The sequence below is a fragment of the Chlamydotis macqueenii genome, chromosome 2 (assembly GCF_036417535.1).
Source record: "Chlamydotis macqueenii isolate bChlMac1 chromosome 2, bChlMac1.mat, whole genome shotgun sequence".
Taxonomy (NCBI): Eukaryota; Metazoa; Chordata; class Aves; order Otidiformes; family Otididae; genus Chlamydotis; species Chlamydotis macqueenii.
The window spans coordinates 81,092,619-81,119,212 of record NC_141557.1 but is presented as its reverse complement, the minus strand read 5'-3'; the positions used below and the strand labels follow the sequence as shown (position 1 = coordinate 81,119,212).

General features: G+C 36.5%; 1 protein-coding gene across 5 annotated transcripts in view; it reads right to left on the bottom strand.

The window, feature by feature from the left end:
* The window catches only part of CDH12 (cadherin 12), a 167,765-nt gene that overhangs the window by 42,276 nt on the left and 98,895 nt on the right, over positions 1-26,594 (bottom strand). For all 5 annotated transcript variants that reach the window (XM_086741977.1, XM_086741974.1, XM_086741975.1 and 2 more), the window contains 2 exons: positions 10,461-10,648; positions 1,537-1,790 (listed from right to left, as the gene is read on the bottom strand). In XM_086741977.1, coding sequence (XP_086598103.1) covers positions 1,537-1,790; positions 10,461-10,648 — 442 coding nt within the window. The remainder of the gene's footprint in view (positions 1-1,536; positions 1,791-10,460; positions 10,649-26,594) is intronic.

The following is a 26,594-nucleotide window of genomic DNA, read 5'->3' as shown; positions in this document are numbered from 1 at the left end:
ACTAGAATAAGTGCAGTGTATGGAGAAACCATCTTGAGACAATGATTTTTCCTGTGTAGTTGCAAATGTAGGATCAGTAACTAAAGCACTTGAGTCTCCTAGGAGGGTTTCTGAAATAAAAAAACTTTCACTGAGGAGTGTTTATACATTCAAATGATTCTGCTGTCATATGAAAAATTGCTGAACAATATGATTAAAGGCTTGCTATCTGGTTGCAAGAGAGTATGGTTTTCAACAGAATGTTCACTTCTGTGGGGCTATTTTCATAGGCTAACACCAGGGAAAAAGGTTCCCACTTCAGTCTTTGTTAGGGAAGGAATACGCCACAGATTCATTAAGAAATTAATTTATGTATTAGAAAAGAATAAAGAATGTATTTTAAAAAGACGTAGTGAAACAAACCATGTTAGCAGTAGTTTTAAGCAGTAATTAACAGTGAATTGATGAAGCAGGAGCTAAACAGTCACTGTTCCAAGTTAAATTTTTGCATATGATTACAACATATAATCTAGCAAGTTTATTGTAAATTTTGAGAATATAAGTATTGAGGCAAAATACACATAGTTCATGAACATGTATTAAAAAGTCCAAATTAAATTTGTAGTCAAATATGTATGAATGTGTATGCACTTGGTAGACACTAGTGGCATTTTCCTGTTCCATTATAGTCCCATTTGATAAACATTAATATTTAAAGATTTATGACTTCTATTACGTCTGCAATATTGCTCATGAAAATGTGGGAATAAAAATATTTCCTGAAGTCAGGTAGTTCCAAGTGGAAGTATGTGTAATTACTGCTGACACCTTAGACTATGTCTGCACAGGAGCTTCCTTATTGGTACGTGAGTCTGGTTCACTTTATAGTTTCTAATATGGCTGGAAATACATCAGCAAAATCAACATATTACCTTTATATAACAGCTTCCCTCTCCCTTTTATTTCAGGAAAATAAACTATACCAGCTAGTGAGAGGTTTTGCTAGCAGGAGTTTACTTGTGCTGAAATTTGCTGAACACAGCCATGTTGGTCAGGAATCCTGGCCCTACAGCCTTAGCCAAGACAGATGTAGCAATTATTTATCAAAGCATTTTTTGTTTGCCAGATGTAGGGTGAGTGGTTCCTGTGAAAGGGGCAGTGCTCACTGTCACCCATTGAAGTGTAACACGGATGTAGCAGGTACAACCTCCTTTTTCAATACTGAACTTTAGAGCCGCTTATGTGGAAGCCCCGAACACCAGATAAAACAATGTTTCTACTTCCTTAGTCTGAGCATACCGTCTCTGAAGTCCTGTCAGTGCATGGTAACTTAAATGATCTATATGATAAGAAGCTGTCAGAATTTAACGTATTTTTTCCCATATAACCCATTCAAACGAGCATCTCTTTTCAATACTTTTCAGAGTGACAGTTATCTGTTACTGTGACAGACTTGGAACACTTTATATCTTCTTACCAAGCTCTTTGCCACTGAGTCTCACTGTCAGCAGCATTTTGGGTGTCTGAGAGTTATTGAAGGAGGAAAAGCTTTCTTACCTAACTGAGCTGCTGCCAGCATCGAGGTCTTGTGCTGTCACTGCACCTATAATGGTCCCCACAGGTGTATCCTCATAAACCTCCATTGTGTACATAGGCTTGCTGAAAACTGGAGGTTCATCCATGTCTAACACATTTATCTTCACAGTTGCAGTATCTTTGAATGGACCCACTGAGTGAAATCGATGGTCAAGATGGAGATTGGAGGCTTCCACTTTAAAGGTGTATGCCTTTTTTGTTTCGAAATCTAATGGCTGTAGCAAGAACAAAAGCAAAACATCAGATTTGACTAAAAATTAAACATTGCAAAATCATTTGGGTAGGATTATTCTGACATAACTTAAGACAACTTCAGTGTAAACTTCATCTCCTGAGCTAATTGTCTAAGCTTGTTTTGTAGTTCATCTCATCCTAAGGTGATTTCTGAAATAGGCCAGATGAATCACACCTGGGAAATTATTGTTTCTCCACATCGAAAAAACAGGAGGACTGTCATGTATGTAAACAGTTACACTGTAGATGTCTGAAGTTAAATGAGTGAGATTCATCTCTTGCAAATGAGCTATGTGCAGGTTAACTGGAGATTTGCATTCACAACTCCCGTGCATAGGCAATCAGCTGTGCTAGCTGATCCAGTCCCTTATACAGAAGGTTTCCATTTCTTTTAGCAGGGAAAGCTTTCAGAGGGCCATGACAATGATGGAAATGAGCCTAGATTAAAATTCTGATATATACCAATGGGTCAAACCAAACTTCAGCTATGGCTTGGAATGTGAATTCAAACTTGATCTGAACCAAGTTTCTCCTGTAAAATGTCCATTTTAGCAAAATGACTAATGATGAAATGAAAGTGACTGCTAGTCACACTGTGTATCTGATCACCATGTACGTTGAAAAATGAAGACTTTGATCTTAGGTGTAATCCATAACATCTTGAAGGCAGCATAGCATCTTTTGTGTACCTATCTGGGTTTTTGACGAAAATGCATCCAGCAATTAAATTGTTTTGGTGTAGGTTTCTGTCAATGTGCATCAATTTAGTGCCCTTGGTTTTAGAAAAGTAATAATCTCAAAAACCTTAATTCAGTCTTATTTCATTGAAAAGACAAGGAAGCTTTATTTTCAGTTAAAAGGTTTACTTGCATTGGCTTTCATGTTGTTTTTAACTTTACTGACAAAGTCTTTTCCTGATGTCTGGGTAACACTGGCATCTAGTGGTTTCTGCCTATCATTGTCAAGTTGGAAATTTTCTAACAGGAAAGGATATGCTATCCGGAAAACAGAGCAGAATCACAAGTGTATGAGCGAGAATATTTCAATGTCTGTCTTTTTTTTTTTTCTCCAGCCATCATTACCACAGTGTTTCCAGTCATTTGGCATAGCTAGGATAGATTTAAATTCTGCCATTTTCTGTTCTTGTCACAACAGGACATAATTGGCCAGATGACTGGCTGGTGTAAATTGAAGCAGCGCCATTAAGATTAATCAAGTTACCTTGACTTAGATTAGCTGAACAGCTAGCATTATGATTTTAGATCCTTATGAAAAACTGTATAATATTAATGGACTAGAAGGTCAGTCTTTTCTGAGCTGGGGATTTAAAATTAGCCATGCAAGTCTATATACAATAGAAATCATCAGGCTTGGAAGTGAAGTACCACTAACCAATCCACTACCATGTGCAAACATCCTCCTGCAGACAAAATTCCCAGTAAAAGCCAGTATGAGATGCACCTTCATGACTGGACTGACAGAAAGAAGAAGAAAATGTTTTCCCATTGTAACCTCAGAGCAACCCATTCTCTCTGTCCTTCTATTGGTCTGATTATAAATATAGTTAGAGGTTAAAAAATATGGAGCCAATGCAAAGCACAGATGCCACTCAAAATAAGAAGAGATGCTGAAAGTGCTGAGCCATCGTCAGAGAAAGAGATCAGTGACAGACTCTCTCAAAATAGCAGAATGTAGCCATTTAACATAAGTGAGGTTAAACCGCAGCTGAAACATCGGTGAAAAGATAGGAAAAGTTGCAAATGGTAAACCTAGGATTTAATTTCAAATAAAAAAATATTTTGTACAGCATATATCATGCAGTAAAACAGTACGGTTTTAATGTATTGTGTTTATAGGGAGTCCATGCTACAGTCTCCTGATCAGTTCTAGTCTTCTCAGTTTTGAACAGTTGAGCCATATAGATAGCCACTCACAGTCTCAAATTTTGGCATTTATCTGATATGCCCAGAGTCTGCATGAAAACAAAAGAATTTATTGTCTGCCTAGCTTTCAGGCAAAACCTTTTAGATTCTTAGTTTTAAAGATGTTAAAATAGCATTTCTTTATATTTCCTCTTTTTTTTTTTAGTAGATACCACTAAAATTTGTGAAGGAAATGAGTGGTCTACATAATATTTTAACTGCCTTTAAAAAAAAAAAAGTATTTTGCTGTTACATAATAAATGTTTAACACTGCTCAGGTCTGTTTTCATTTAAAATCTAGAATTTAGTAAGGGTATAAACATAGTAGAATGTTTGACTCCTACAGAAACAATCTGTAAGATTATAGAAACCTCACTTAATCAGATTTTAATGAACTGACTTCTTAGAGGTAGAGGTTTTTTTTTTAAATAGCCAATAAAAATATTTATTTCTTCTATAAAAATAATTCTATTCAGAAAGCTAAGTAAGCTATGTTTGAAGAAGGCTTTTATTTTACAAAAGTTATGAGTTTTTCCACAGTAAACAGCATTTTTACTAATATTAAGGCAACATCTTATTAACTGTGAACTATTCAACATTTAAAGCAGTATTTCTAATTGATATTCTAAGTACCAGTAAGAATGTATTTGGCCCCCCTACTGATTCTTATCTGCCTTTTCCTACAGGTTGCAGGTTGCAGGTTTCTCTGTATAGTTGCATAACAAAGCAATATCAGCATATACACAGCTGTGTGCAGCAAAGGCGTTCCACAAATCCCAAAATCAAATAACACATACTGACAAACCACTTTATCTTGCAACTCTGGAAGTACAGTGAACAAACTTATTTAGTATGACTGGGAAAGCACATAAACAGCTCTGTGTTAGAGATCAATATAGTTTGAAATATTAGTGTTTCTCATATTTAAGGTAGAAATTAAGAAATGCTATTATATGTATGTACCTATGTCTAAATTTATATATTAGATAGAAAGATAAATAGATATAGAGAGAATTAAGAAAAAAAAATATGTGCTGAAAGATATAATGAATTCTGATGAGAAGCACAGCAAGGGTGGGAAAAGAATTATCCTGTCAGTTTACTCTGCTTCACAAAGAGGCAGGACCAGAAACTCCAGAAATTTCTGCTTTTTATCCACACATAAGAGATACAACAATGTTGTTTGGGAAACAGGCTTTCATGACCCACACCTACAATCACAGAAAAGCTGTATTTTGGGATGAGACCGTAAGCCCCAGGACGTATGGGTGGTTACAGACAGTAGCACTAGGTTGGGAGGAAGCGCATACTCACTTAAGCTTGACTTCATACTAGTGTTGTGCAATTGTGTCACGTGTGCCGGTCTTAAAACGTGGCAACACTTTCCTCTTGAAGATGGGTTGAACGTCTATGTATTTTGTGAAATACATCAGACTATTCGCTGTGCATTGACACACTTCAGTAACTGCAGTTCTGAAGTGGATTTTAAATAGCATAAGGAAATAATTGGCCTTATAGAACAGATTGGTTTATTAAAGCAACGTCTGGATCAACCAGGAACATTCATTAATTACAGAGCTGAGAATGTGCAGTAAAAAATGAGATCTATAGGCCCAATCTACAGAAAGTGCTGTAGATTTGACCAAATTTGAAGTGAGTGTTTCAAGATTTCATGGGAAGTGGGCAAAATGTATGCATCTTCTGTAGCTGGAGAAGGGGAGAAGCTGACCAATGTCAGGGGTTCAGCTGTTTGCTGCTTTTAAGCATCTTACTTATTTCTGCAGCAGCCTCTCACTGTTCCAGGAAAAACCAAACCTAACAGCTGTATCTGCAAACTGCAGAGTCTGGAGATCTCCCCTTCCATACTTTTCCTGTTATTCTTCTCTGTGGCTGCCATGGTCTTTATGATTGCATATGCATCCATGTCACCACTTTCTGCCTGCACTGGAGGACTTAATGTCGCCTGCTCTTCCTCAAAATGCAAAGCTATCCATCACATTCCCCATTTACACAAAACCATGACTTATGATTATAGGTAGACAGTGTCTATGCACACACCTGCAGAGGGTATTCCCTGCTTCTGGAGAATGAAGGGGTGGACTGAGTAGTCTGTACAGTCTTGCTAGTAAAGCAAGTAGAAGTTACAAGGAAGCATGCACTCCAAATACCTCCCTGCACCTACTGGGTTTGTTTGTCATCCTCCCAGTTTCTGTTATTTTATCATCACTAAAGTGACTATATTTCATCATGCAGTGCTATGTCGTCCCTGACATGCTGTGATTTCATGGATACAGCTTTTTCACCTGATTAGTCAGTGGTACACGGCTTACAAAAAAATAAGACACAGATGTTCCCTCAGCTTCCTCTGACCCACAAGTAGAAGCTCACTCAGTATAGTGCAACAGTGTAGGATCATACCAGATAAAGCCTAGAAACATTTTTTCCTTGGGTTTTAATAACACTGCAAAAATTAGTAATTCTTTGCATGTCCAGAGAAGGGCAACGAAGGTAGTGAAGGGTCTGGAGCACAAGTCTTACAAGGAGTGGCTGAGGGAACTGGATTGTTTAGTCTAGAGGAGAGGAGGCTGAGGGGAGACCTCATTGCTCTCTACAACTACCTGAAAGGAGGTTGTAGGGAGGCAGGTGTTGGTCTCTTCTCCCAAATGACTTGTGATAGGAAGAGAGGAAATGGCTTCAAGTTGTGGCAGGGGAGGTTGAGGGTGGATGTTAGGAAACACTTCCTTACTGAAAGAGTGGTCAGGCACTGGAACAGGCTGCCCAAGGAAGTGGTGGAATCACCATCCCTGGAGGTGTTCCAAAAACGTGTAGACGTGGCACTTCAGAACGTGGTTTAGTGGATATGGTGTTAGACTGATAGTTGGACTTGATGATCTTGGAGGTCTTTTCCAACCTTAAAGATTCTATGATTCTATGATTTTAAAGTAATAACTGAGCCAGACTCAGTGCTTGAACCCTGCTCAATTTCTGGATTAGCTCATGCTGAGCCAATTAAGAGGCTTCTGCACACAATGGACTTACCCTATCAACTCATCCTTAGTTTAATAAATTTAGTACAAACTGTTCAATGAAGCTTGAATTCTTCTGTTTCCCCTTTCTGTTGAGTGTGGTCACTAAAGATTTCTCAGCAGTCTCCATAAAGTCAGGAACTTTCCTGGGACTGACACATTTTCCCTCCATACCTGGGAGCACAACTCTGTGCCCCACATACGGCCATTAACACTCTGATACAAACTCTTGTCACCCTGCTTCTTGTAGCTTACAACCACTGCAGTTTACTGAAGCATTCAGGTAGGATAATAGATAGTATATAAATATAAACCCCAATAAACACTATGTTAAATAGCACCAAACATGTGAAGAAATTTGTCATTTTATTCCTAATATTCCTACTGTATGCAGTACTATCTTAAAGCCGAACATTTCCCCCCTCTTTTTACCAATACTATTTTCCCTTTTTTGAGAGACAGAAAGGAAGCTATTACAGTACTAACCACACAGTGGTGCTAAATGGCATTTGGATCATTTCTTTAGCAGAATATAAGAAAAGCTATTCAATTTTTAATGTATGTAAATAGAACAAGAGTAGTAGTAATCAAGCTTATATCGGATTGTAGTCCAAAAATAAATTAGCAACCAAACCAGATGATTCAAGACGTGCACTTTGTCCAGCTGTAGCTGTTTATGCCCATTTAGTGTCTGAGAAGCAGAGAATGGCTTTTTGCCTCCCCCAATGCACTTTGCATGCTGAAAAGAACAGTTTGGCTTGTGTAATTTTTTATCATCAAATGTATTTTCCATCAAAAATAAATGTAGTCCGGGAAGGCTTCATTTTTCTTAATTTTGATATATAAATGTCTTCATGTGTTTTTGCATAAGAATAGAACTAAAAAACATCTATGCAGTGACTGACAGTTTCTGGCTGCAAGAAATTTTTCAGGAAAAACAAAAGCAAGCTTTATGAATGGTTTGGAAATGGCTCAGTGCCGAATTACTGCAGCATCAGAATATGCTATGATACAGGAAAAAGTGCAAACCTGTTTTTAAAGCACATGGCACTTTTTCTTAGGGGCTTTTTTTTACTATTTATAATTCATAATTGAAAGTGTTGGTCCTATTCATTCACCGGTTTTGCTTTAAAGAAGGACTTAAATGTATACCTAATTAAAACATTTGTGTTCAAATCAGTGTTTTGAACACCATGTAATGTGAAATTGCTTCTGTGCAGGCAAATGAATAGTGCTGTTTCAGGCTTGTACAGTCCAGGTAGTATGCATTTTAATAGGTGTCTACAGAATTTTGAATGTCCATCACTTCTGAAAATATGAAAACTACAACCCATGAAAATATTATATTATTACAAGCGTAGAGGATATGAAAAGACAACTAAGTTAACAGTATCCTAGTATCCTTAAGAATCCAAATTGCTCTTATTTAACCTGGGATCTATCCAGGAACTTAAGTGGATGGATTTTGAATGATTCCAAAATGTCTTAAAACATTTAGATCATTTGAAGTCTATTGAATGGGACCTTTTTGCTGAGAAAAGTTTTGTGAAGGGCAATGTGTACGGTCTGTACAAAGGCATTCTTTGCTGGAGGACCTGCATGTTGGTTTAATCTTCTTTCCACACTCCTGCATAGAACAAAGCTGGCATTCCCTGACCTTCACAGCCTGTCACTGTCCCCAGGCTCACTGCGATGAAGAAGATTAAGAGGGGATTAGGAACATATTTTTTCCCCTCCTATTCAGTGAAGAGATCTATCATTTACATTAGGCAACATCAACCAATGTTCTACTGTTGTAAAAATGGCCTAAAATTTCAGATATACCATATCTTGTTACTGAAAAGACTAAATAAATGCAACAAAATCCAATGATCAACTCTAAAGTATCTGGATATAGAATTAGTTGTGCCAATTTTATTTTTTTAAAAATGAGTGGTTCAATTAGATATATTATTCCCCATACATCAGTCTCAAAGGTGGTCAGGCATTTTGCCTGTGCTGGTCCTAAGATAACTGTATCCAGTGAATTCATATGTGGATGCTCTTCATCGGTAACATATTATATGCATACTGTTTGAATCTCCATTAACAAATTGAATGATTTGCCTATACAGTCTAATATATATGCTTAACCATAAGTATGGAAAAATTCCATTGCTGTGTATAAAAGCAGGCAGCACAGCTGAGTCCAAATTGCCACAGCTGAGGCTTTGGACTAATCCAGGGAGAACTGAATCCTATCAAAAAACAACTCTTGATGGTCAAGCATTTGTTTTTCAATGGTTGTCACTCATTGCCGTTTCTGAGTGGCAGTATACAGAGGGGCATGCAGCTGCTCAGCCTGACAGTTCCAAATTGAGCTATTTTTAAATCACCTGCATAGAGGATATAAGGTGTTCAGAATGATTTTAAAAAATTAATCAAATTTTACAAATTCATATCAGGAGGAAGCACTATCTTCAGACTTTTAGTGAAAAAAAAAGAAGGGCATGTGTGAAGAATGCAGAGTTTTTGTCTCATTGACAAATTACTTTGTTTGGATATTGTTGCTTCCATCTTATGTCACTAAAGCTAGCAGAAGAGTAAATTACTTGACATCATCTGGTCCTTTACTGTACCCATGGATAATTTGTTATTTCCAAGGTCAAGAATTCAAAGAATTGTTAGCATGAGTATAATGCAAATACAGGTCCATGATCAGAGCTAGGGGAAATCTAAGTACCTAAATTCTAAATTTTACTAGAACTAAAGCTTCTCTTTTCCTAAAGCTTCTCTTTTCCTAAAGCTTCTCTTAACAAACACATCTGGAACTCTTTCCTTCCCAGACATTTGCAATGTGTTTATTTTACAAAAATTACTCCTACAAGCATGAGCTATCTATAAAACATAACCTGGCCTTTCACAATGAGCTGGTGGTTCAGATTTCTTTCTACTAAAGCAGTTGATCATTGGTGTACATGTACATGCCTGGGCTTAGAAGACAACCATTGGTTAAAATGTGACTGTCCCTGTTTTGGACCTCTCCTTCTTAGTGCTCGAATCAGTAAATTCCAAATAACACTTATCCTTTCCATCTTCAAAATTCATAATCTTGAATTTATCCTAGTACGTTAAAGCAACACCAACGGCTAAGATGCAGTGTGGTGCCTTGCATAAATATCTGACAACCAGCTATTTGGGACACTATTAGGAGACTGGAAGAAAGACATGTCAATTTGCAACCGTTTGGGACTTCTTTACTGTGAGTAAAAACGCTGTTCACCACAGTAATGTACAACAGTGTCATTATTAAAATAACAAACATAAAACCAAAATTTTCAGAATAAAATGCTTACAAAGGAAAATGAAAATATTATCTCAAACATAAAATATAGCTCTTTCATTCCATGCTCTGAACTGGAGCATTTTTGATATGGTTTCAGGTGGAAAAATTTCCAGAAAAGAGAAATTATGCCTTCTAGATAGAGATAAGAATTACTTTTCTGCCATTAAAAACTGATATTATTTGTGAAAAGTCGTGCCTTATCATATATGAAACAAAACACTAAACTCCACTTTCTTTAAGAAAGATCACAACCACAGATTGTAATAAAGATACAAACTACTGGGTATAACTTACGAGGTATAATTGCACAACATTTAATTCTCTTACCTAGCTTCTCACTTGAGCCACAGGTACATATATCCTATCGGTACCACGTACCTTTTTCAGTTTGATGACTCCTTCCTGGGTGTTCTCATCTGTTGTGATGTCAAACAAGTTTCCTCCATCTCCTGGAACTATGTTGTACTCAATTTCTGCATTTTTCCCAAAATCAGGGTCCACAGCTCTGATCCTTCCAATAGCAGAACCAACGTGAGAGGATTCCGGTACTTTTAAATGGAAGATACCTGTAACAAAGTGGTAGACAGTCATTCTTGGGATTTCTTGATAATTAACATAATATGTCTGATTAAAAACATGGAATTTGTGCTAAACAAACAGACTTAAATCATCCAAATAAAATTATGAGATCAAAACAACAAAGGATTAGAGAAAGATATGCATGTTTTACGCACTGAATATGCTAATTTCCCCTAGTTTTTTTTTTATTTTTTTTTTATTTGGTTCAGTGCAACTGTAAGGGCTTTAGCATCTCTGTCTCTTGAGTTATCTATCTATATTCCTACCTTTAATTTTACTCATATTGTTGACTCTTTTGAATTGAATTCTACTTGTAGACAGTACGTGTTTATAAGCATTTTCCTTCTTCTCTGTTTCACAGTTTTTAGCATCTGAATTTTTATTTTGTTTGAGAAAATACATCTATTCATTTCACAGTAGTTGAAAGGAAAAATTCCGTAGAAAAAGTATTTCCACTAATTTCTGTACTATTCAGTATTATAACTCCAAGTACAACTCGTTGTTGGGGTGGAGGTGGAGATATTGTTTATACATCAGCCACCAGAGGGTGCTCTTATTAAAATGTCAGCGCTAAATGTAAATTTTTAGCTCTTCATACTTTTATTTTCAGTTTATTTACTATTAGTGGTAATAAAATTTAAAAAAAAACACAAGAAAATTACACACTTTAAAAGTAAACATTACTACTTATATGTGAGGACAAAATGGTTTCATTCAGGGAAACAGCTATGTTGAAAAAAACTTTAGACATAATAGTTAAAATAGCTAAAAGAAAAGATCCAAGGTACTTAAGAGTCAGCCTTGACTTTAACGACATCCATAGCAGCAAGCCTTAGTTTACAACACTGTGCTCTGGCTTATTACACCACTGCTAAAGTGCTTGCCTTTCCTCTTCAATTGCTCCGGAGTTGCTACTCTGCGCATCTACCGGTTAACACCACCATGACAAGTATTTTCAGTGGACAGGTAGCGCTTGCCTTTCTTCGTGTGGCAGCCTTTGCTGTCAAAACTGCCAGCAGCTTCTGGAGCTGATTTCAGTGGGCCTGGGATGTTTGATTCACTTCATCTTGGCTTTCAACAAAGCTAGCATATTTTTGCCCCTTCATTTTATCTTCCTAGGCCATCCTCCAGTAAGTCTCTTGTGGTATTCATTGACTGAGCTACTAAAGGTTGTGCAATTATAATTTCACTGTTTTTTTACAAGGGAACATACTAAAGGAACCTTTCCTTCTTCCTTTTCCAAGGGAATGTACTAAAGGAAGCTTTACTTTTTCTTCTTGTTTTAGCAGCTGGAAAGGAGCACTATAACACAAAATAGTATAAAGATAAGAGTAGCTTCAGCTATTTCTTAGTTGTACTTCAATGACTCTCAGTAAAGAATAAAATTTTAACATGGTATGCAGAAGACAGTGACAAATCCTCCTATTATCTAACGCCACTTACAAATATGTGTATTACTGAGTCTCTGCTATGCAAGTTATTCAGAAGAGATAGGAAAAAAAAGGATCCAAAAGGGCTTTGCCTACACTTGAATCTTATATTACATTTCCACAACATAGTTCTAGTCCTGATGCCCAGGTCTTTTACAGACACTTACACTGGATGACAGAAATTACTGCTGCAGTGTTTGCTCTTTACAGCCACAATTTTCTTGAACGTAAAATATAAGAGCATATGATAATGGATTTTTCCTTCTTTGCCTAGTTGATCTGCTCTTAGTGAACTGAAGAGCGCTCAGATGCACTAAAACAAACATTTCTCTATAAAATATTGTACCTAGCTGTAAAGCATATGGGACTTAGATGGAGTCCAAGAAACACTACATTACTCATTTCAGATTGTTTAGGCTTTTATCAGTTATTTTCAATTACTTGGCATTTCATCACTTCCAGAAATTCAACAGCAATAAAGATGGGGTCATTCAGATTAATTTGAAACTCTGAAGTTATCTTCAGCTCCGCCAGAGTCAGATCTCTGAAGATGAAATATGTAATTACACTGTCATCGTCCTCCTGTAATAGTATCTTCAGAGCATATGGAAGCTGTTAATGGTGCTACTGTGACAAGATACTTTCAGAATAAAATAAATGAAAACAAATAATGTGTATTGTTGCCAGTTCAAAGAAAAACGTCAAGATAATTTAATGTATAGCAGCATGAAAACCTTCTTTTTTTCCCTCCCCAGAAAACAGTCTTTGTGCAGAGGACATCAGAGATGATCAATACATGCCTCACATTAAATGTAATAGAAAGACAGTTTTGTAGATTTTTATTTTTCTGTTTCTAGAAGACATTACTTCTTGCTGCAGACTTGTTGTGACAGTTTAGCATTATTCAGTTTTTATTGTCCATTTTGCCTGTATACAGTACTACCTCCATTTGCTATAGAGGCATATTGAAACAGGCCTGAGTAATAGCCTTGTACTCCCAAAGGTCCTGAAAACCTTGTTCTCTGCAGCTTCTAGGAAAGATGGAACAAGCAGCTCAGACAAGCCCATGTAGCAGCCAGTTATACTGCTCAAACATTTCTGTCAAATTGCGTAGATTCTCTCCTCTGACTTATCTGTCTACAAAAATATTTTATTCTACTTGCATAAATCTCTTTAAAATGTGTTTTCTAAGTTTGCTGCTGGCTTTTATAAAGAATGAGTGATATGAGATATACCAAATGAGCAAGTCCTTACTTCCCTCAGACGGCACTATGAAACCAGGCTTTGCAATTAGTTACCCTTTTGCTGATTTCAGTCATGTATATTGCAGGCAAATTGGAATATTTACACATATAGGAAAGCTAGTAGCAATGCATATTGCCTGTTCAAGATTTTTTGAGCTGCTGTAAATGGAATTTTAAGAAAAAAAAAAAAATGCTATTTTAAAGTCTGAAAGTCATGTGCCAGTTGACATGCTTAATTTATGAACACTTTCCACTTAAATTACACTTAAAATTCAACCCAGAATCCCAAACTAGAGAAAGTTCAGTGACTATGTAGCTTAGCATAAGCACTCAAGCATTCCCTGATACAGCCTGTGTTATCTATATGTGACTCAAGGTGTGAAACTTCCTCGGAGTTTCAGGTTGCGCAGCATCAATGAGGATGATAAAAATGAGTGAAGATGCTGTTGAAACTTTTAGGTTTAAAAGACTGATAGGGCTTATTACTCAGCCCCAAAAACGTTCCGAAAACTGATGTGGAGGTGAGCTAACAACTCATACACGCTGCCTCTGAGTTTATAAAACAGAGATGGTTCCAAAGCACAAAGCAGGAAGAAATCAGAACTGAGTCAGTGACAGGTAATCAGTCATATTGACTGAAATTCAGCACACATTTACAGTTCTTTTGACATTACTAGATTAGGTATAGTTTTTACGGCTCAAAAACTGTTCTGGGGTTTGATTTTTACTTAGAAAGAGGGTTTTTTTTTTGTTTTGTTTCTCAACACCTGCAGTTTATGGGCACATCATCATTTACCAAAAAGTTTTTCAATTCTGATGAGAATAAGAAATTAAAACCATCATTACATCTCATCAGCAAAACAGCCATTAAGAAATAACCCAGGTTGGCATCTAAGGACTTAAGCTAAATGCATAATGGTCTTCAAACAAACAGCTGTAAATGCTATTTGAGCTTTTTTTTTTTCTAATCTGTCACCATACATGTACCGTGTGTATGCAATATTATCCTCTCCTGCTTTTCCATTGCCTATATTTTTGCTGTGGTTTAGTCCCCCTCAGCAGCTAATATACCACATACTCACTCACTCACTCCCCCTCTCACTGGCCCGCCAGCGGCATGGGGAGGAGAATCAGGAAAGAAAGAAACGCAAAACTTGCAGGTTAGGATAAAAAAAAAGTTTAACAGAACAGCAGAGGAAAAGAAAACAGAGTGGGATAACAAAAACAATAACAGAATATACTTGAGCACATGATTTACAGTACAATATCTCATAGTTGATCCTGATGCCCGGCTGCCTCCTGACTAGCAATACCTTTGTTCAATTTGGATAAACGATCCCAGTTGTTGGCTAATTAGCGAACTACCCCAGCTGTGTGCCCCAGCCACAGGTGCCACCAGCTCCAGTTCCTCTCTCAGCTAAGGTGAAAATTAACTCTATCTTAGCCACAACCAGGACAATTTTTTTTTCAGTTTTCTTTGGCAGCTGACAAAGTATTGCATTATATCATTAATACTATAGGCAACAACATTGAAATAAAATTATTTCTTTCTCTTTGATCTAAATCTTTAACGTTTTCTCAGGAAAAAAAAATCAGATTATGTATATTACAATATTCTTGTTGTATATTATAATATTTTTGTTAGCTTAAACTACCAAAGCATTTTAGTTTTTATCCTAGCCAGCTTATAAGGGCACTGATTTCTGTCTGTTTAGGAAGAATCCAAAGACAACAGTTCCTATTTACTTGTTAGTCTTTTAACAGTAGTGTAAGAGGCAAAAGAAAACACACTGTAAATACAAGCAGACACTCAGGATACCAAACCTGCTACATCAGCCACAGCTAATCAGCCTAATAATGAGCAGCATTTCATGTACATGCCCCTAAAACTGGCAGGATGTGATTTAGCACAGCTGTAAGATATATTCATGCCTCTCCTAGCTGTGGCTCTGTGCCCTGCAGGTGCCTGGGACCTTGCATAGGGAAGAGAAAGGCTGGGCTCTGTCATCATGTGCTCTGATGCAAATCGTGCACGACCTGGCATAGGCTGGTAGAACTTTGGTTATGGTAAGGCTTCTTCCATCCTCAAACCTACTGCTCTGAGTTAGAGTTTATGGCCTCATTAGATATAGCACAATCATTCTTAAAAATTCCTGGTTCTCTGCTGTGGATCCCAAAGTCCACACCTAACAAGAGCTACATCTCCCCACACTGCAGAGATCTTGGATGTCCAAGGGTCCCCAGTTCTTGAAAGGAAAATGAGCAGAGGCAAAATCCCTTTTGAGTTTGATCCTGCCCAAGTTTAGGGTAATCCACATGATAGTGCTTCCCCAGAGCTGGCAGCCCATCAGGTGAGCTAGCAAACTGACTTTCTGAGGCCGTCCTCTTTCTTCCTTCTCTAAAGGGAAAAAAATTTCATCATATGGTATAATTATGGTATAATTTTTGTATGCAGAAAAATTTTAGTTTAACCACTTGCTGTTTTTCTCACTGATAAGCTATTGTCAGAAAGCTTTCCAAAAATAAACCTCCCTATCGCACGTCAGAGACTAATTTCACACGGCATAACATCTACGTTGTTGGAGCAAGGGTTCAGGAGATAGGAAATTACAGTTCATCTTCTCAGCTGAAGATATTCAGACTTACAGTTTCTGTCTCCAGATGGTGCTGGGTGTAGCAAAAGCAACAGAGGCTTTTCTGTTTAACAGCATAACGTAGAAATAATTCTAGAAGCAGTTCTTTGGAGCCACAGTCACTCAGATGTGTGTGTCCTAATACCTAGGCAAGAATAGTACTTAATCTTTGAAGAATCTTACATTTTCTTTTGTGTAGTGGCACAGTTTTACTAGGAAGGGAAGAAAATGATCATTTCTAGCACTTCCTCAAGTTTATAATTAGGTGCTCCTAGATTATATGGAGTTGAACTCTGACAAGCTGAGGAGACCAAATCAAGTTCCTGAGTAACTGCTTTAATCATGCTATTATTAATGTACAGGAAAGATCGCACCATTATCACTTCCCCTTCCATCAGTCTTGCTATATGGAAAAGTGGTGGCTAAACAGTCACCTGTGCAAAGTCTGGCTTTGTCAATACATTCATGTGTTATACAATGTGCTTCCTGGATGTCTGATGGCTTATGTGAAAAATCAGTTCTAGACGATCAGCTTCATTATGTATCATGACAACTAAAGAACTTTTCTGCTAATATTCGGTCTACTGATCAAGAAATTATTACTAAAAAAATGTCAAAATGAAAAAAAAAAATTTTGGGAGGGTATAGTATAAAAGCTTGAATCAAATGTTTTTATGTAAGTTATATAGTGGTTGTAAAGAATTATTAAGGTGTAGCATGCCTTATGGATAGAAAAAGCTTAGTTTTGGGGAGAAAATGCCTTTCCTTTTTCAGAATCTCAGGCAGCATATAATTAGCATTTATCAGGTAGGTCTATTCATAATATTCTGGTGATCACACTGTCACCATGAAATAAATCAATACACTTATTCCCTCTATAAAATTTAAATTGCATTATATATGTGAAACATTAACATGATAAAAAGTATATTGCCGAGGATGGGACACAGAGTTTGTAATGCTCTGCTTAACATCTGCTTCTTAAATATCTTGCGGGAGATTTTTCATATTTTCTTTACTACTCTGGCACAAAATATAGTAACACCATTTTATTACAAGTCATTCACTCTTAAGAATGTGGTCAAACCATTTACTTTAGGATCTAAGCCAAGTGCTCTAAATCATCTGTATTGGAAGAATCATTTTTCTCTCCATCGACTAAGGAAATTAGGTCCCTATCTTTAGTCCTCTGAGTCACACCTAAGTTGCATGCCTAAAATCACATAAACAAAATGTGCTCAACATCTGTATTACTCAGAAGACTTACTGTGAATCTGTGAATCTTTGATTTTTCACATGCTCATTGGGTACATTTTATGTAAATGGTTTTCCCTAATATATATATTACTTTTTATTTTTATACATATTATAAAAATTAATGTATAATTAATAATATATAATATAATTATATATTAAATATACATTTCTTTTCTTCACCATGTTGGCACAGTCTGAAGCAGCAAATTATTATTTTTAAAGATAAAAATATGAAATCATGAAGTATAAGTGCGTAATAGTTAACTGTTCTTTGTTTTAAGTTTTGCTTTACTGTATGCAGTTTCCTTAAAATACTTGTGACTTAGTGCGTGATATAGACCAAAAGATGATACAATAGGATGGCAATTGGCTTCACATTTGTAGTCTCTTACAGTTTACAGCAAGTATGATCAACTTATCAAAAGTGATGTTTATGTCTTCCAAGTTAAGTGTTTAAAGGTAAGATCTCTATATAAGTACTGCTCCTTTTACAGTTAAATTTGTGGATAGTGAGATCCTTCTCTCGAGAGCACTGGTGATCACATTTATAATATCAACAAATTTGCTGTGGAAGCCACTGAGAAAAAAATAACTGTCTTAAATCTGAGAGAAAACTTGAAAGAGTTCCTCTAGAATACTTATGTTATTTTCTTTTTATTTTTATAACTTTCTTTATGCAAAAAAAAAGAAAAAAATCAACAAAACATGCATTTTGGACTCAGAGTGTTAGGTATTTCTGAAAATCACAAGCCTAAACTATTATGATTGTAATTAGATAATTACATATGGTCTGTTCAACTTCATGTTGCACTGTAGCCTCTAAATTTTCAGAAAGCAAACCCACCATGGCCAGAAGCAGAAAGGCTGAGTTGATTGCTTACTTGAGCAGAAGGCCTCAGGGAAAAAGGCAGATGCTGTCAGAAATGAAAGTGATGCACCAAGTGATACTGTAGACTGTGAGTCACTTTGCAACCAATTCTCAAGGCACTGCAAGGCAACCCCATGCTGTTAAATCTGTAGCCCTAGCTACTCTTCAGTATCAAAGAGTAGGTGCAGGTGCATGGTGCTTTTAAGCCATCCCAAGGTTACCATGCATAATTTCATACATTCATTCTAAATACTCTTGTTGTTTTGAATTCATTTCTTTCCTGCTCCCCACACAAAACACATTGGGGTGGAATGAAAGACATTATTCCTGCCAAAGGTTGTTGAATTTCTATGAACTGCATTCGTTCACACCTTCTATATAGAAGGTAGCAGATGTAAAATACAATTATTAATTATAATAATCTACTATGATAATAATGATGTGTTTAAAAATAATTGACCTATAAATCTTGCCATTAATGATCAATTACCACTTAAACCTGATGATAGGAGGAAAATGAATTGGATAAGTGGAGTCTAACAACAGAATTTTATGACCAATAGATAATATTTAACTTCTAACCAGTATTGTGCTCATTAGCATTTCTTACACTATTGCTTACTGTGCAATCAGAGCATTACATTTTACTTAGTGACAAATTGCCTATATTTTTCATTAGTTATGAAATAGTACCAAGAAATAGCTATATTTGTTTTCATGCTCTGCTTTGCAGCTGAGGATTCAGTCTCTCTCAGTTTAGAGCTTTAAAGAGATTTTTGTTTCATTCAATCAGTACTCCAAATAGTCCCCTAAGAATAGCCTTTGCTAGTTATGCATTCAAAAGTTTCCAGGGAAGTTTTACTAAGACTACATCCACTTTGGGGACACCCTCTACTCTGCTCTGCTGAGGCCCCACCTGGAATACTGTGTCCAGCTCTGGAGCCCCCAACTTAAGAAGGATGTGGACCTGTTGGAGCGAGTCCAGAGGAGGGCCACGAAGATGACAAGAGGCCTGGAGCACCTCTTCTATAAAGAAAGGCTAAGAGAAATAGGGCTGTTCAGCCTGGAGAAGAGGAGGCTCCAGGGAGACCTTATAGCAGTCTTCCAGTACCTCAAGGGGGCCTATGGGAAAGACAGGGAGAAACTCTTCAGCAGGGCCTGTTGTGCTAGGACAAGGGGTAAGGGTTTTAAAATAGAGGGAGGTAGATTCAGACTTGATATAAAGAAGAAATTTTATACAATTAGGGTGGTGGAACACTGGAACAGGTTGCTCAGAGAGATGGGGGATGCCCCATACCTGGAAATGTTCAAGGTCAAGTTGGATGGGGCTCTGAGCAACCTGATCTAGTTGAAGATGTCCCTGCTCCTTGCAGGGGGGTTGGACTAGATGATCTTTAAAGGTCCCTTCCAACCCCAACTATTCTATGATTCTATAAAATCAGCTCTTATTGAAAGTGCTTGAGGAATTCTGATGTGGAAAGGAATAAGAAAAAAAAGAAAGAGAAAGTTGGCAGAAGTGTACATAGGAATCTGTATAGTTGTTGAATTTTAAGTTAACTTCTTTATGTTGCACACACAAAAATAGTAAGAGAGGCCTACTTAACTGTCAGGTGCTGTGACCCAAGGTGGACTGCATGGCCTGGATTGTGAATACAGGCTCAAAAAAGCTACATCTGTACAAAGAAATTTCATGTACCAGCTGTACTCTGCAGCCCAGAAGCTAGCCAGTATAGAATGGCCTATTTCCATGTTATTAAATTATTTTACCCACACCAAAATAGGTCAGCTTCATGGAAAGTCACTGCAGAGAATAGTTCCTGATCTGTACTAATTTCCCCAAATGCCCTGAGTTTGTCTGAGAAAGCTTTACTTGGTGTTTGTCAAAAGCGTGCCCAGTGCTAAGGCTAACAGCACAGATTATTTAAATGCCCAGGAACTTTCCCCAACACTTTTATGTCCTTCTTGAAGTCTTCAAAGTAAAATAAAATGAGCCATTGTATACCTTCTTTTAGTCTATGTAAAAGTGTCTATAATCACACTGATTAAGTGGTGATGTAGAAAAAAAAAAGGTACACATGCTTTTATATGACTAGCTGTTAATTGTATAGCTAACTCAGGTGGGTCAAATAGAAGGAGCAGGAAAGGGTCACTGAACTGACAGTGTAGTGGCAAATCCAAGAAAGATGGAGCTGTAAAGAGCTGATCTGGGACAGTGAATACTCGTAATCTCAGTGTAGCAAAATGCGGAGAGACTCAGAGCTGGAAGTGAACCAACAAAGGATAAATTGTTCTAGCAGTGTTATTATTGGGCAGAAAATCCACTTAGGAGAAGGAGAATATGGTCACACTGTAGTTAAAACATTAAAATTAGATAATGGATAAATCTGTGTCTCTTTTACGAGAAAGGAGACAAGAGTGCATGTTGAACATAAGAACAGGGTGAGGACAAAATAAAAGGCCAGAGAAGGGAAGAACATTTTAAATGTCGTTGATAAACAGCCCTGAGATAATGGTTTCTGACTATCAGAGAGCTGCTTCTTTTAAAGCAAAGGTGTCCACAAGTAGACAAAATTCAAGTGTTGGGTCCAAACCTTATTTCTTTTTTATTCTATCAAAAACAGTTTTCTATCATTCCCCTACAGTATTGACTTATCCTGTGAGTTGGAAACGATATGATTAAACAAAGCTTTAGCCAAGTAGTTCTTTTGAATAATAAAAAAGTCATTTAAGGGAGTGTCATCATAAAAATACACATCTTAAAAATAAACACAACTTATTGCTGACTTCATAAGACACTTCAAAATGGTTTTTTATTTGCTAATATGAGAATAAAAACTATGTAAATTTTAAAATTCAATGGCATTTATTCTATATCAGGGCCTTATCCTCTAAAAGTATATTTATGTCATATTAAAATAAAAAGACATACTGTTCTTTTGGCTAAAATGATTTGTGTGTGCTTTTATTGCTCAGCGTATAAGGGTTTATTTCCCTAAATTGCTTTCACAGTCACTCTGTCATCAGTGAACAAAAGAAAGAGACAGGAAAACTGAAAAACAATAACCTTACAAAATATGAATCAACCACTTACACTTAATTGGTTTGATTCTATAAAGTATAATTTATACCAACTAATTATACAGTTTTGTCATTTAAATGTTGAAGTAAATATAACCCATCCATCCTTTCTTGAAGCTTATTTTAAGAGTTGGAAACAAGCCACAGCTGTCCTTGCAGCTAGCTCAGACTGGTCTAATGCTTGATGCATTAAAGGTTAGCCCATTAGCTTCTAGGAAGGAAGTGCTGAACTGTGTTTTTGCTTAACCATCTATCGCGTACACGAGTAGCTGAAAGAGAAAGGCCGTCAGTTCCCTTCTGGAACCATGATGCATGCCTATGAACAGCTTTTATCCACTCTTCTCTGTTCAAAGGTAATGTTGTGTTACATAAAATTTTCATTTAATTGCTTGAACATTGTTGCTATGATAGGAAAAAATACTTTCCCTTTCATTCTTTGCCTTATTTTTTTTCTGGCTTTCACAGGACTTAAACTTCAGTATGAAACTTTTATTTCAATATTTATGAAAAAAAGTTTTATCTTTAACAATGAAACACGCAGAGTAATGCAGAAAGTGTACTAATGAAGAGTCAGGCAAGACATATAAAACATTTTTGGAAATAAATTTCTACTAAAAAAATAATTTAGATTCATTGTTCCTTCTAGTTATAAAGAAAATATCAGTTTTCTGAAATGTGGGCCAATAGATACCTGCAGGTCAGACAACTCTAACAGAAATATATAATGTTTGGAGGTTTCCCTTTTGTTACACTCTTCATTATGGTGAGACACGCAAGGTGGGAGTTCCCCTCTGAATATGTTCAAAAGTACAGATTCTAAATAAAAAAAATCCATGTTCAGCAGGATAGTCAGTGTTTTTCATCATTGGATGCTGATATCCCATCTGAATCTGCCTGTCTCGTTAAAGGACCCTCGATGAGATGAAGGTGTTCTGTGATACATTTTTTTTGGTAAGCTTGTAATGTATTATTTATCAATCTAGCTTCTTCCAAGTATTAATAATACATGTTCTCCCACTTCTGCTATGAGATTTTTTTTTTTCAGTTTAACTAAGTTAGAAAACAAATTTAAACTTTATTCTGTGATAAGTAATATCTTCTTATTTGACAAGGTAGTTTATAGCATGGCAATCTTTGGTATAAGCCCTTTGGGAAACTGTGCTTCTGATTATGTGATGCAAAAACATTTACCCTGCAGCAGGTAGTGTCAAAGGACTTTCAGTCCTTTTTTTTCAGTCTGCACTTGGACTTTCTGGCTTTGTTGACCATCAGTGAGTAATGTGATTCCAGAGGTCTTGGCTTCCAGCAACAGTGAGGACTCTTACCTTTTGCCAGTCCTGAACTTGGCACCTACTTGGACCTGATTTTAAAGGTTTATTTTTCACATGAACTAAAATTCCACACAAGTATCCTTTTAGCTACAGTAGTCAAGCAAATGACAAACTCAGTTTCCTGGCAGGTAGTTACTCTGAATCATTGCAGCGTTCACAAAGACCAAAACTGAAAAATATAGTTACTATACTAGAAATCAAATTAATATTCAACTTTTTTCCCTATAAACTTATTTTTGTTTATTTGTAATTAGCCTTGTGTCTCTGTGAATTTCAGGCACACTATACATCATCTCACATACTGGTTAAACAAATGGACCTGGCTAAGTAAATCCTCATTGATCAGGATTTTTGCTTTTACTATTTTAATTAAGTCGAAGCCTTTAGTTTATGAGAATATAAATATGATAAATATGTTGCCTGTAACACATCTCCAAAAAGAAATAATGTTTCAGGTAACTGTCTGCCTTGATCAAGCTTCTTCCAATACACTGGAGTCCCCATGCTGACATTTTAGCTTGTAAGCAAGCCATGCTAAATGTTTGTTTATTCTCAATATCAACATGAACGTCCAATATTATTCTCTTCTGTTTTGTTGAGAGTCATTGCTATAATTCAGCTTCTGTGGTATTTGGTATAATAGAAAGAAAAGGTTTCGAACCCTATTAGCATGCAAAGCACAGGACAAGCTTTGTCTCTTGTGATTTTTTTTCACTCCTTCATAGCAACAGTTGGGCAAAGAATTCATAACTACAGTGCATGCATTAAATGAGATCTCAAGGTTGTATTCTTCAAAGAGGATGATACATTTCATGATTTCTCTGTGTCACAAAAACTGTCTGACCTTACATAAGACTTGTGTATTTTTGCAACACCATAGTAGATAAAGGCATACAGTAAAATAGAAAATTACTGAGGCCCTTAACAGCAAAGAAAGTAAAATCTACAACTGAAAATCAGACATGGGAAAGAGTATTGGGCCCAAGGAACTTGCCAATGCACTCTCATGGAGAGAAAGCTGGAAAAACTAAGCTTTCTCTTGGCCAAGAAAAAGGTGTAAGGAGAAGGCATTTACATTGTTGGAAAGTAGGGGCACTTGATAAAGAATGAGTGCCCATAGAGAAGATGCAAAATTCATCTTGGCCGTAGGAAAAAAGAGTGTGCAGAAAGTTTTAAAACTTTCCAATAAACATTGCGATTCTAGCTGAAAAGTTTAGGAAAATTTGCACGTGCTGGAAAGCACACAATTAAAAAAAATTCAAAAGTACACAGTTCAGATAAAGGGTATAGTCACCAGAATTCTGTACTCTTAACTGAAGAGTGCTACAAAAGGTCATGGTAGTCAAGTAGGAAACACAGAAATGGTAGATCACACAGAATCAAACTAGGGTTCAGTAAAGAGGATAAAGAAAGCCATGATATAAAGCCAAGAGTTAAAATCTAAACTAGCATGGGTAGCTTCAATGCCTAATGCTAAACAAGAATATCAGCACAATAAGCACTCTCAAAATCTGTGGGAAAGAAGAAAATCAGTCATGCAGCACAGTACCAAGGAATAAAATACACAAGAAAGGCAAAGTATCAGTGAAAGAGCAAGGATGGTTGTTAAAGGAAGCTCTAAGTCAAATAAAACTTAAAGAAGAGAACAGTATTAACACTAGGTAGTCAGCAAAAGTTCTTTGGTGGTTCTAAATTTTACAGTAACCATAATGAATTTAAATGCAATATCTGTGCAGAAGTAATAGTAGCTAAAATTACATGATGGTTGTACTCAGTTAAATAAAAAAAAAAAAGCGGAAATAAAGAAAACAGTGATATTGCTACAAAAAAAAATCAGAATGGCATAGCGGAGAGTTAAATCACTGTGGGTGGTGGGGATGCTATCTAGGGAGACTATTTTGAAGACCCACAGTAAATGCACAGCATCCATTAAAAATCAAGTTAGTAAGGGTAATAAAAGCAAGAACACATCTTTCAAAGAAATGAAGTTGTGTCTCAGGGAGGACAATAGAAAGAACCACAAAATTTGTTTTATATACAAAACCACAATAAATAAGATAAAAATCTAGTTTGAATAAATCTCTAGAAAAAAAAAGCTAATAATAAATGTCCTTTAAAGATATCTGGAGGTAAAAGTCTGAGAGGAATTCTATAAAGTCAACCCAAAATTGAGATATTGAAGTGCTCAGAGAATATAAGATTAAAAATGTAAAATTTAATACTTTTTTTGTGTTTGTTCAGTGTAAAATAGCTGGGGAATTTTTCTATCCTAGAACCCTTCTTTATGGAGGACTCATAAGAATGTTAAATTAGCTACAGAAGCAGCTGTGGAATGAACAGTGTCGTAGTTCAGCCCCAACGGGGACCAGACTACACAGTCTCTCTCTCACTCCCCCCCACTCTCCAAGAGAATAGGAGGAGATTTGACAAACAAAAGAAAACAGAAAAAAAACCAAACACGCGGGTTGAGATTGAACAAAAAGTAAATTTAACAGTAACAACAGAAGAAAACAAGACAGTGATGGAACACAAATACAGTATAATAGCTCACAACAGATCTCCACATCCAGTCTCTTCCAACTAGCAGGGGGCCTCCCTTCAGCACCCTCCTCACTTATATACTGAGCATGATGTCAGATGGGATGGAATAGCCCTTTGGCTAATTTGGGTAAATTAACCCCAGCTGTCAGCTAATTAGTTAACTATCCCAGCCATAGGGGCTACCAGCTTCAGTTCTCCACCCAGCTCAGGTAAATATTAACTCTATCCTGGCCAGAACCAGGACAAACAGACACAACAGTAACACTTCATTGGGATTAGCTGTTATATGCCCAAGAGCCTGAAGGATGAAATAAATGAACTATTATGATGTGTCATATTTTGCTTCAAACCACTGTGTCACATGAAGGCTTGGAGGTGTTAATATAACACTGATTTTTTTTTTTCCTCCCCAGTGATTTCCAGGGAGTTTGGGGGAGCTAAAGATGGATATGACTGACATGCACAGCACAAAACAGTAGAAGCAGGATTAATGGACTCATGGATGATATCCCATAGTGAAAACAACTCAACACAACTTTTCTAAAGAAAGGTCATATTTTCGAAGAGTTTCTGAATTCTTTAAAGAGTTCAACACGCAGGTAGATAGGTACGGATCGATTCAAAACAAATTAGGGGAAGCCATTTGTTGTACACTATATGATTAATCTGTGCACCTCACTAACACAGGATGTTGTAGACTGAAATTTTATATAAGTTTTAAAGCAAAGAGGCAACTTGCTGTAAGGAAAATCCACTGAGAGTTGTTAAATACAAAGACACCCTGTGGGCTAAAAATCATTAGAAACTGAGGAAATGTTCTGGATTATTGTTTGGCCTGTTTTTACGTATACCCTATGGATATCAGCATAAAAGACAGCAGGCAGGGCCAGATGGATCCTTCTCTTAACATGGTCATTCTTACATGCCTGCAGAAATATAATATATTTTCATACTGTGGAAAAGAAGAATTTTTACATGAGAGAAAACTGTGAGGTTTCAGGTGTGGTTTGGTACCTAAGGAGCATTTATAATACATGAAGTAGGATTAGAATTCGTGTGCAAGAAAAGACATAAAAGTAAAAAGCTGTCATGATCTTACTGCAAATTCACATTAATGTTCTAATATGAATTTGCCTAACAGCTTTTAGCAGCTAATTGTTTTGGCATAGTTATCAAGGTTTATGCTTGATTAGTGTCTGCATTTCAAAGGTATGGAATATACAAAACTTCAGTAAAGTTAAGGAGAGTAGTAAGTGACATTCCTACTAATCATACACAGACTATAAAACTCTTTCAATTAACACACTTCTGAAAAGCCTCATTTAAACTAATTGATATGAAATGTTATAAATTGTCAGTGGATGATCACTATTTTGAGGCTGTAAGCATTTTCAAGGACGGATATAGTCTTCCCGGACAAGACGTGTAAAAAAAAGCATCTGTTCCTGATTATCGTAATAATACCTAGCATGAGTCAGTTCTGGCTTTGGTACCTGGAAGTTTCAGGTTATAACATTTTGTCATTTGAAGGGAATCATCCAGTTTCCCTTG